This window comes from Caloenas nicobarica, chromosome 2 (assembly GCF_036013445.1).
Source record: "Caloenas nicobarica isolate bCalNic1 chromosome 2, bCalNic1.hap1, whole genome shotgun sequence".
NCBI lineage: Eukaryota > Metazoa > Chordata > Aves > Columbiformes > Columbidae > Caloenas > Caloenas nicobarica.
Genome location: NC_088246.1, coordinates 15284214 through 15297098, shown reverse-complemented (window position 1 = coordinate 15297098; position 12885 = coordinate 15284214). Strand labels below are relative to the sequence as shown.

Genomic DNA, 12885 nt, shown 5'->3' with positions numbered 1-12885 from the left:
CAGTCCTGAGGGGCAATCCCGAGCACAGCGTTACGCAGTTTATGTCGATTATCACTGGATGTTCCAGGAAATTAAGACTACTCAAAGAACATTCATAAACACAGTCTGTTGTATTAATTATTCAGTAGGAATTAATGTTTCAGCTCTACTCATTAGTGCCCCAGAACATGCTAGAGTACCTCCTATGGTAAAAGACTCTAAACTCAACAGTAACCTGCAGCAGATTACACATTCACTACGTATTTCCTTTGTATGGCCAGTGATCTGTTTCTTATGTCACAACTTTATTAAAAATATAATCTGAAACCACTCAAAGTATCACTAAAATTGCTGTTTGTGGCCAGCAGCTGGAGGGAGGTGATTCTGCCCCTCTACTCGGTTCTGATAAGACCCCCACCTGCAGGGCCACGTCCAGCTCTGGAGCCCTCAGCACAGGAAAGACATGGACCTGTTGGAAAGGGTCCAGAGGAGGCCACCAAGATGATCAGAGGGATGGAACAGCTGTCCTACAAGGGAACACTGGGAGAGCTGGGTTTGTTCAGCCTGGAGAATGCTCCAGGAAGACCTTATTGTGGCCTTTCAGTACTTAAAAGGGGCCTATAAGAAAGATGGGGACAGGAAAGGAGTAATGGCTTTAAACTAAAAGGGGGGAGATTCAGGCTAGACATGAGGAAGAAATTTTTTACAATGAGGCTGGTGAAACTCTGGCCCAGGTTGCCCAGAGAGGCGGTAGGTGCCTCATCCCTGGAGACATTCAAGGCCAGGCTGGACGGGGCTCTGAGCAACCTGATCTGGTTGAAGATGTCCCTGCTCATTGCAGGGGGTTGGACTAGATGACCTTTGAAGGTCCCTTCCAGCCCAAACCAGTCTATCATTCTATGTTTTTTTTAAAAAACGTGGTGATCAGCCTTGTGCCTCACACCATTAGAAGATAAAAATAATCAGCACCCATCATTTGCAGTATTCGTAAACACCATGGAAGAAATAACAGCAACAGTTTAATCATCAGCCAAACCTCTCATCTTTCAATAAAATCATTCTGTATCTAATGACACCAGCACTGCTCTTGGTATAGGCCAATATTAGTCAACATACAATCTTGGCTCAATTTTTAGACATTTGGATCACCTATTGCAGCAACAGAAACTGATGAAGCTCTAAACTGTTTTCCAAAGAAGGTTCTGCGTGAAGGAAGAGTTGCATCAACTGAATGATAAAAAGCTGCTATGAAAGCTGAAGTCCTAAACATGAATTGGTGGGAACATAAGAGGTTTTTAAAAACAGCTATGTATACGTACACAGTGACTACACATGTTGAAGTAATGCAAACAGCTTTTCACTAGAAGGAAAACACACACACGCATACACACTCAGAACACCACTATCTTAAAGCTCAACAGCCGAGTGCATTTTTTCTTCCCCCAAGACTAAGCTCCAAGAACTTTCCATCCATTGATCAATATAAAGTACTTCTTTCTAGGCATTTGCTAGCGTATCTCCCATATTCATAACAAGAATAGTAGCAAACAAAAAGTGTACAAAAAATAAATTTACATTAATTCTTATAAAATGTCTCTGATCAAGTTTATATGATCACCTCGTTCTTATAGGTGATGAATTCTTACATACAAAGTGTATCTAATTTACTCAGAATCACACAGAAAAGTCTATGGGAAAAGCAGCAATTGAACCTCAAACTGCTGATAGATTTAGGCATGGCACTATCCTTGGATTCTGAAAGAACATGGTGATCAAAATTAAATTTAGTTGATAACAGGAGTATCAGATGTTCGAATTCAGAAGAAAATAAAAAGCAATCTCATTTGCAATTTCTATCAGGGCTGCTAAACATTTATATATTGTTCCAACGCACCAACCGCTCTTGTTATGTCACTGTTACAAATCCTGCTCTCACTAGAATTCATAACATTCTGCTCACTTACAGCAATTTGACAGAAAAACAAATGAGAACAGAAAACTGAAGCTTTCCCGTGCTGCTGAGTGCAAGAGTCATAGAATGAAATTCTCAGTCCTAACTTTGAATCTCTTTTTACCAATAGACAGCACTCCCTACAAAATACTTACATATATGATAATTATTATTTTTCTAGCACTATGCTTCCATGAAAGTTAACTTGCCAGTTTGAATGCAGAAAACAAACAGTGAATGACAACTGTAAAAGCAAAATATTACTGAAACACTACTGACTTTCAAAGAGTATGAGGAAAAATTAATTGGCAGATGTTTTACATAGCGTAATTAACAGTTCATTTCAATGCTCTGTAACAAGATTAAGATAATTATGCTTAGAAACAGAAATGTAATAATGATAAATTACTAGTTTTCGTATTACGGTCAATCTCCTACATTCCAAATAATCACCATGTTTAGAAATAGGTGCATCTGTTCCATGTTGTCATCAGCTACACAAACAGTACAAACTCCTGGCTGGGTGAAACAACCTTCCAACCAAGATACGGGAGATTTCCCTGCTCCAGGAGTTAACGCTCGAGAGCCTGTTCTGTTCATCAGCAAAACAAAAGGTAAAAAAAGCGGCACTGTTTTCATCAGGGCATGGTTACTGGATAGAAGCTGCAGTTGCATTAGTAATTTGCATTTCTTATGGATAGCTGGAGACCAAAGCTTAAATTCTGCAAACTTCACAAGTTACAAAAACTCCTCATATGGAAGTTCAAGAATGAGAAGACGAGAATGTATCCTGTGATGGTGTGCAAAATATGAAGTCATATGCTTTCCTATATGGATAGTGAAAAAGAACTCTCTCGAGGATTTCAGGCCACAAATAAAGAAAAAACTAATTTTCAAGGTTTCATTTGATTACATCTATGAAGACTCTAAGAACTGCATCCAAACACCACAATATTAGTGTAAACCATTTCCAAGTATTATAACACTTACATGAATGTAACCTCTGAGTGTTAATAATGTGTCAGTAAATTAGGCTTTATATTTTGGGGTCTACATATACATTTTATTTCAGGCCTTGCATTTTCAAGGGGTTTTTTTTATTTTTTAATTTCAAAGGTGCATTTTTCTTCTGTTTCCCCACAAAGACATAACAACAAAAAAACCACTGTGACCATTTCACCTTTAAATTAAAAATAGACTTGTATTTCACCTCTCATTCCTATAGCTTCACTGCTTTCATCATTTTTTCTGGTTTTTTGTTGGTTTTTTTTTTTCTTTGCTTTCTACTATCAAGTCTTTGACACTTGGAGACTAAAACCTCAAAACTAACAGCACAAAGATCAGAGCAGGCAAAGAAATAGAAATTGCAAGATTAGAAATCTCAAAGACCTGAAAAGTAGATAGAGGAGGAATAAATAGGGATTGAGGCAGAACCAAATAGAATAAAGGAAAGCAATGAAAACCACTTTCAAAAATAATAATGATAAAAAAGTGTGTGACAGTGTTATTAATGTGCAGCTGCGGAAAATTAGTTCTTTAGAACTGCAGTATCACACTTATCCAAAGCAAAGTAGATTGGAGGAAGGGAGGTAAGCTCAAAAGCATTGTGCATTATAAATACCCACTGACACCTTTCACATTTATTCCATTTTTTTATTCCCACCCAGGAGCAGGCAAATTTAAAGAGACCTACTGCTCCTACTAGTGATCACTGTTGCTCTGAGCATTCAGGCAAATAACAAAACAATCCCATCCCATAATGAATGAAAAACCCAAGACATTATGCAAAAACATTTCGTATTGACCAGCTTTCCAGCCTCATTCCCTCACTAACCAAATACATCTCCACATGTTTCCCAGTTGACTCCCTTATTTCCAGGGCTTGCTAGGGCTTTCTGGCTGTTTTTTCAGAAATCCCTAGCTACTCATGCACTCCCTGTCCCTCTTGCATAATCCCCTGGTTAACAAGCAATTTTTAGCTCAGATCTATAGTGAACAAATGAGAGATCCTTATTTTCTTTTGGTCTTTTGTTAGATGAGGTCAGGAAGTTGATCAGAAAAATCCTAGAGAAAAGATTTCACCATGGAACTTGGTACAAAACATTCACTTTGCAAGAGACAAGCAATTGCTTTATACAAACACCCTGTAGGCAACCTGCCTTATCTTAACGAGGTTTTGGGGCAGAATTTCCACTCCTAAAGCCAGGGCACTTTTATAAGGCTGCACCCACAAATTATTTTCAATTGTATTCAATTACAAGCAGAAATACTGCCCTAGGTTTCGATCTCTGATCTCCTTACATATCAGCAGTACACGGTAAGAAATTATGAAGATAAAAACATACATCCACTAAAGAGAGTAAATGTACTAAACAGATACCGCGAGGAATGTCTAAAACAACGATACACCCACAATGTTGCAGAGCTCTTATGTAGATGCTTTCAGACTAGAATGACATCAAAAGACAGAGGGATAAAAGTGAATATTGCTATGTTCAACCCAAGCACTTCTTTTTGCAGTGATATTCCATCAGCCTGAAACATTAATAGTATCAATGTACCCTCAACCATTTCACTGAGATGCCTCTTACATCTCTTTACCTAGTCTTGGCTTTCTTTTTGTCCCAGACACCATCGCACTGTTGCTAGGAAGGCATTCTGAATCATCTAAACAAGCTTTTTCTGTTTTTCAGCAGCCTAACTAATTTCAAAGCCCAGCATGAATCCTCTTAACTTCTCCACAATCTAATTTATTACTTAATTTTGAAAAAGGTACCTAATTGAATGGAGTTTCTTGAAGTTTTAACTAAGATACAGTATACCTCGAAGGAAATATACTGTTATATCCTCTGCTAATATTTCATGAAATAAAAATTTTATTTTAGAAAAAAAATTTACATATATTAATATAATGCATATTAAGACTGATGCTGTTCCCCTGACTAAAATGAGGTCTATAAACAGCATACAGCCTCAATACACAGCCTCAATGACACATTACATACCAACCTGTTGCAGCCTTCAAAGGGTTAAATTCGACTACTTCACTATAGTTTCTTAAAATAACTAACAAACAGTGGTTTGCTGTGAGGGTATAATTGTGACTTAAATCCAAACTGACTAATTTTTGTGTTTGTATCTCAGGTTTAAGTCATATAATAATGATTAAAACAATTAGTTACAAGAAGTAACCCAAGCTAACAGTCTAGTCTTATCATTCCAACTTTAGGCCTTTAGCTGTGTATAAAAGATGTAATTTCAAATAGCACTTGAACATACATAATAACTGAATTGCATATAATATTCAAACAGTATTTGAAATTACATTAAAAAATGCATTTAAAATGTAAAGCTAGAGAGAGCCATCTACAGTATATAACCTGTGAAACTTCGATGGAGAAGTGCCATATCATTTTAAAAACATTTGGGAGTCTTCCAGTATGGAAAAGACGAAGCTCTTACCGTTTCCTTTGGAATTTGTGACTGGCTTTGTTCTGCATTCTAAAGGAAGTAAAAAAAATAAATAAGAACACGACTACATACGACATATACTATCTATCAGCAGGGGGATAACAAAGAGCTCTAATTCTGATGTGAAGCGGTAATGGAAAAATGAAGGGTGTTCGTCTTGCTCCCTGATTCAAATTTGTCTCAACAGCACTAAATGAGAAGTGAACAACAAGAACCTTTAGCAACCTCAGGCCAGCACAGCTGACTATCTGGCTACGAAGGAGGTGCCTATCTGGCCAAGGAAGAATCGTTCTCATTCAGGGATGTTTTCCCCTGGCCTTTCCCTTCTGCTTTGAAGGCTTCAAAGAACGACCTTAGTAGTCCAGATGTACCTCTCCAAATATTATAAACAAGTACCTATTTTTTAAAACATCCATTTTTATCTTAACAAGGGATTCCCCTTTTGAGTATGTTTGGATGAACCAGAACTACAGCACTAGATATCTCAAGGACAGGAGGGTCCTTTCAGTCCACCACAGATGGGACCTTCCTATATCTTGCATTCCTCATCTGTGTCTCAAGGCACATGAGGAAAACCTACATCACTGGAAATCCTTTCTGAATCTCCCAACCAATTCTGGAAACACATGTAAGGAACTTTTGGTCTTCCAAGCCCACATCCATCCATATTAAAACCCTTTTGAGCACCCAGGAGCCACCTTGCTGGATGATCGCTTTTGGGATAATGAGCTGTTTCTTTCCATTCAGCTGAGCCAAAACCAAATGCTAGGGTTTACTGGACTTTTTTGCTTTGGGCCGTTTTGCAGGAGATTCAAATGAATAAGCAGAAAAATATGGTGAGCAAGTAGTTACAAAAACACCCAGTTACCTTTAACCTACAGCCAACAAGCAATAGGAAAAAAAGATGAAGGAGCCAACTACCACGAACATATAAACGACCTAAGTGTACCAAGGGGCAGATTAAGTTGAATGGTACAGGAGACCAACTCTGCCAGCCAGGCTGTGCTGGTGCTGAGAATTTAGCTCAAAAGCTGAATAACAGAAGTCAGTCCCTCAGTGAATTCACACTGTCAGTAGCAGGCTCTAAGAAAATCCTTGATAGCAAGTTATCTTTGGTTATGTGCGGTAACCACGGTATATTAGGAGTCTACTTAACCAGAGTAATCCTCACCCCTTTCATAAAGGAAGGGGACAGGGAGGGAAGATTTTTAAGAGACCATCCACCTCTCACACTGATGTGGACAAGCTCTAATGTATTATCTATCTGAGACTAGGTAACTCTGGAAGCAATAAAATGCCTGGTATTCTGGAGAAACTTAATCACTCTTCTAGATCTCACTGGCTAGAAAAGTTAACTCCTGCCAATTTCATTTTATTCCCTGCATCCACATTTTACTCACTTTTAGCATGTTCTGCTGTGCTGGATGATGGTTCTCCATCACACACACCCCCTATCCTCACCACAGCTACAAAGATCCCATACTGACCTAAACAGGCTCAGCTTAATGTTCCCATAGGTTTTAGATAAAACTACATTTTTTCGTAAGACCCTTCCAGACAATAACAGCAACATACGTCAAAGACATTCAACTCCACAACTCTGCTGAAAAAGTATCATCTTCATTTTAGTTATAAAGAAAACCAAGGATAAGCAACTTTTCAAAAGTCATTCAACAAGCCATAACCCAAACCTTAAAATCTAAACATCTCTTTTACTGGGATTACTATCTGTACAAATGTTGGTAAATATAAAATGGGTTTAATACTGAGTGCTCCTCAGCAAGCAACAGCAAGTCCTGCCCTTCATGAGATGGATAATATCAAATAACATGATTTTATGCATACGGTTTCTGAGACACATCTCATTCAGTTAATATTTAAAGCACACGAATGTAGAAAGTATGACAGAAATAGGGGAAGGATTCAAAAACAAATTGTTCCTAAGTGGCCAAAGAAGGTTTGCATGTGAAAAGGATGAACTGACATGATTTCAGATCATTCCTCTCCCTCCTTCAATATTGAATTACTTTTGGTATGTAAAGCTAGTAAAAGTCATTGAGAGGAGCTAGCTGAAAAAACTTTTTTTTTTTCTTTTAGAATTGTTTCTTACCAAATAGGAAAGAATAGCCCTTACCATGGGTTTTAGTCCAACACCTTCCCCAGCAAACCTGTTCCTACTCTTTGACAGCTGTCAGCAGAGCACACCTAACAGTTCTTCATGTCAAAATGCAAACAAACAAATCCTTATGCAGCAGAGGATCATCACACATGTACTGTCAGATCCTCACAATGTCATTTGTTTCATTGGAGCTACGGAAACATACACCAGTTCAGATCTGATCTCTGACTATGAAGCGCGGAGCCCACCTACTACCTGACACAGCCACAATGAGATCTGGCTTCTCTGTGCTGCAGTTTGCCAAAATAGCTGAGAAAGTATCACCTGAGCAGCAGCAGGGGAGCTACTGAGGTGGAACTCATATAAAGGGAGTTGTCTGCTGTTATTTTTAAAACTACATCAAATACTACCATTAAATCTCTGCATTACATTATACCTTTGTTTGCAATTACTTAAACAAAACATTGTGTTAAATTATGCATTGCAACTTCCTCATTTTACTATAGAAATAATATACACAAAATTAAGACATTTTCTTACTTCTAAGTTTATTTAGAAAACTTAAAAAGCATTTTCATTCACCTTTATGTAAGATAGCAACACTGTGAAAATTACATCATAGGAACTTATAAACAGATTGCTCTCACAATTCCAGCAATAAGATAGGGCATAATATGATTTGAATTTGTTCATTTCTCTTTATTTTATGACAACTATCACCTCAGTACCTGAAGTCATGTTCCAAGAATATTAAGGTAAAAGTGAGTTCATTTGCAACCTTCCCTGCCACTTGAACTCCCTAGATTTCTTTGTAGTTTTGAAAAGTTAATGTTAAACATCTTGAAATGGCAAAACAAAATTTTATTCTCTTTGCATTCAAAATAACATAAATCCAATAGAAAAATGTAGTAATCTATTCATCATACTTATATTTGTCACTTTTATTTGTCTTTCTTCTCATGATAATGCAGCCAAATAAGTTATTTTTAGAGCTATATATAGCTACGATAATACAAATGATAAATAACTTCAGCAGTTTAATTGAATACAGAACAAAGTAAGACTGCTACATCCACAGTCTACCTTTTCATAACAGAAATTATCTTGAATAATTATCAGAGAAATATCTGCATACACTATGCAAGTGGAGGAGGTACAGTATGAAACATCATTTTATTTCCATTTCATGTAAATTCCTTAGAAACATTTTCTGAATTACCCTGCTAAATTAATAACTGCAGGGTTTCCATTCCACAGAGATTGCATTTATATTCAAAAAAGGCTCCTATTCCTTATTTATTCCATTTTTTGATAGAAATGTATTTACATATCCTGTTTTGGCAAAATATTATATGCTCTGAAATATTTTATTGAGCAGGTAGGAGGACAAATGGCAGGCTTTCAAATATAGATTTCTCCATGTGAAAGATATGACATAATCTACTTGTCTGCATGCATCTAAATAAAGTCCATCCAATACCTTCTTCTATAATAAACATTTTCAGTCAAAATAAAACTCTCACTTACACATTATTAACATATATTTAATTCAAATATCAGATCTCAAAGAGAATAAAAACATTCCTGTAAAATCTTTTAAATAAAGTAAAAAAAAGCTTTTTTTTCCCTTATATTCAGTGTTGGCCATGCATGTTTACTAGCAGGTGACAAGATCAAATAATTTGCTCATATTCATCTAAATCTCTTAGCTGCTCTCTATTTTACGCACCAGTTCCCTTGGATGGAATGTTTCTTCCTGTCGAAAAATCAGAAGGCTGACGGTCCCTCCCATCTTGGTGCTTCGCAGCAAGGATACAACTTCTTCTTGGGTTTTTCCTGTTAAATCAACTCCATTTACCTGTGACAAAGAAAATATTAAAAATTGATAAGACTCCAAACCAGGAAAAATGGTAAAAATTCATACTGAAAAGTCATATCGTTCACATGGGACAGTATTAAAGTGACCACATTGAAGCAATCTGCATATTGGCTCAGTACAGCTTTCACTTAATACAACTAATTAAACATAAATTCTTTACATATCAGTACAAGTAACAAGCAAGACAGCTATATTTCTCTCCTTTTTAATAGCAACGGTATACTATAAAGCCAACTAATCCCATCTAATGGGGTTTTTTTACAATAATTTCTGCACAGAAATCCTTTGGCAAAATCAAGGTATGACTCAAAACAGGTTTTGTTTCCACATTCTTTGGTGTTATATCAAGGTATGACTCAAAACTGGTTTTGTTTCCACATTCTTTGGTGTTATACATATCTTCCAAACATATCTTGCACAATAACTTTCATCAAAAGTAGAAAATCATTTTTTTCTCCAAACAACTTTGGAGTAGTTACTCTTTATATTGCCTTTGTTCAGAGGTCCAACCCCTTGGCCTCCACATACCGCTTACCAGGACAGAGAGGTATGGAATATATACAAGTAAATTCCCCACTCAATGAGCTAACTTGGATAAGGGAGAAGCCAGAGAAAGACATGGTATTCTCAGGCTTGCCTGTTCAGAAACATTCTGGAAACACAAGGCAAATCAACTAACGGCGCTACGCAAGGGAGCCGGTGCTCAGGAGAAATCAGGAAATCATCTTTTTCCTTTTCCTCATAAGAGATCACAGCTCACACAGTTGAGATGCCAGAGCTGTCATCTTAAATTCTTCCCAGTCCCCTTCTGCCCAAGTCATCTGGGTTACCTTGAATTACAGTAATTACAGAGGGCCATCCTCCAGCAAAAATTCAAGCTGACTTTGCCAGTTTTGCAGGAAAGTGAAGTCTGAAGGGCACTGAGAGGTATTTAGTGTCTCAGCTGTACCTCCAGTGTCATTTGGCTTAGGGACAATAATGAAGAGCTGTGGGTGGTAACGTCTTATATCACTCCAGCTCGATTTGCAGTAAGGTGTCTGCTGTGCGCCTAAGAGGAATTCCATTCCCTTGAGGACATTCTCCCTTCAGGAGGGAGGCAGCCTTCATTCTCTGCAGCACTATACTTATACTGTCCCTTTCAGTTAATTCACTAAACCTTTTCAGGGTATTGTCTTCCATACTTGGCAACACCTTCAATAATTTCTGGTGTGTCACTCCATGCTGGTTTAATGCCACTTATCAGGTAACAATCACTTTGCTTCAACCGATTCCTCAACAGCAATGCAAGACTATGACACTATATTCACATAAGGACAGATAAACTCATATTTTCATAGTATGTCTGGGTGCAACTCTTAAAACAGATGAAAATGCACAGCCTTTATTCTGTTACCTAAAAAGACAAAGCCAAAAAAAAAAAAAGGAAAAAAAGAAGAGGTAAACAATTTCCCATAACATAAACTACTAAGAGCCTTTGGAAGTGAAATAGCGCATGGGTTCATGCCAAAACACAGACAAACAACATGTAACACTTCATCACCTCAATTAATCGGTCTCCAGCTTTTAGTCTCCCATCTTGAATAGCTGCACCTCTTGGAAGGATGTTTTTCACATAAATTGGAGCAGAGCCCCCAATTGGGACATCTCTTGAAGTAATGCTAAATCCCAAGCCTTCTGTACCTGCAAAAAAGAATGTAGAAAGTTACTTGTTAAAATGCACATTTTATATGACATATTATTTTTATCCAGCAGAATGTATGTATACCTCAGTGATATTAATAGAATCCATGAAAATACATATAGAAGATGTAAGAATTACTGCATGGAAAAAAAAGGAAAAAAACTGGCATATATAGGAACACTATAGCTGTAGCACTGAGTCTTGGCACAGGTGGCTCAGCAGGCCCTCCTTGCAACTTGCTGTTCCGATGATTTCCAAGTCATTGCCATATTTCCAACTTTGTATTTCAGATGAGCTGAGTGACAAGGGATCAGAACAAAGCATATCTGGTATCCTCTCACTGTCTTCCCCCTTGTCAATCTGGATCTCGTCACTGATCCTTCCTCTTTCGCAACTCTTTCGGCAGTGTCAGTCGGCCAGCCCTGCTGGCCACGGGGCTTTGTCAGCTCACTTATGGACACCGGCAGGTGACAGACAGGACCAGATCTCAGTGACCTCATTTGTTCTGCTCCGAGGGATCTCAGGCTGTTTGCTGTCAACAGCTCCTCTGCCTCAGGGCTTCACCCCAGCTCTTGCTGGGTTCCATCCCACCTTCTGCCGCGCAGGCAGGGAGCAGAGCTGCCACTCCTGAGGTCCTGCTGTGCGGCCAGGTCACTGACTACACTTGGCTAAGACTCACTGAAGCAAAACAGAGATGTTTAAAATAATGTGGAGAAATCCAGCGAAGGGGTCAAGTCAACATGGCAAATGAGACTAGCTTGTATTTCAGAGAAATAATGCCCACAACTGGTTACTGAAGTGTACCTGAGGACTCCAGCTCTGGGATTCACAAGCTGAGAGGACAAGCAGGGGCCTTTCCTACTATGCAGAAAGCTCATTTGTGATCCCCTCCTTGATGCAATCTGTCCAGTGTTATCAACAACCTTTGAAATTCTACGTTGAAAGCCACCCACCCCCCAGCATTGCACATCGAGTCTATTCAGGACACTTAATCTGGCACAAAATGCAGACAGCCATTCAGCAGAGAGCAGCCCTGACAGAGTGGCAGTATCTACAACTTCCATTTGAAATATCTCAGAGGCTGTCAAGATATGTCTTCGGTTCAAGTTCACTAGCTAGGTATACATATGCCCAACCCACGTTTAATCTGACCTACTAAGGCAACCTGCAGGTAGGACTCGGAAATATCAGGTATGGTCTCTCGAAGCTGCACAACACACCCCTTTGTATGAAAATCACGGGACAGACAGAAGTCAAATTTTTACATAACAGCCCTCAGCTATGAACCCTGGGAAGCTGAACACAACCTGTGAAAGTCACACATCTATAGAACCATTTGAGGTTTGTATTGAGTTTGTGTGGCAAGGTTTTGGTAGTGGCGGGGCTACAGGGGTGGCTTCTGTGAGAAGCTGCTAGAAGCTTCCCCCACATCCAACAGACCTAATGCCAGCCAGCTCCAACATGGACCTGCTGCTGGCCAAAGCCAAGCCCATCAGAGACAGTGGTAGCACCTCTGGGATAACATCGAAGGAGGAGAAAAAAATGCTGCACAACAGCAGCTGGAGAGGGGACTAAGAATATGTGAGAAAAAAACCCCTGCAGACACCAAGGTCAGTGAAGAAGAAGGAGCAGGAGGTGCTGCAGGCACCAGAGCAGAGATTCCCCTGCAGCCCGCGGTGACCATGGTGAGGCTGGCTGTATCCCTGCAGCCATGGAGGATCCCATGCTGGAGCGGGTGGATGACCAAGGGAGGCTGTGACCCCATGGAAAGCCCATGCTGAAACAGGCTCCTGGCAGAACCTGGG

General features: G+C 39.0%; 1 protein-coding gene across 13 annotated transcripts in view; it reads right to left on the bottom strand.

Moving 5' to 3' along the window:
* The window catches only part of PARD3 (par-3 family cell polarity regulator), a 455490-nt gene that overhangs the window by 188056 nt on the left and 254549 nt on the right, over positions 1-12885 (bottom strand). For 8 of the 13 annotated variants that reach the window (XM_065628469.1, XM_065628475.1, XM_065628473.1 and 5 more), the window contains 3 exons: positions 10940-11079; positions 9250-9378; positions 5393-5431 (listed from right to left, as the gene is read on the bottom strand). In XM_065628469.1, the coding sequence (XP_065484541.1) occupies positions 5393-5431; positions 9250-9378; positions 10940-11079 (308 nt within the window). The remainder of the gene's footprint in view (positions 1-5392; positions 5432-9249; positions 9379-10939; positions 11080-12885) is intronic. The other 5 variants (XM_065628471.1, XM_065628472.1, XM_065628482.1 and 2 more) reach the window with 1 other exon arrangement.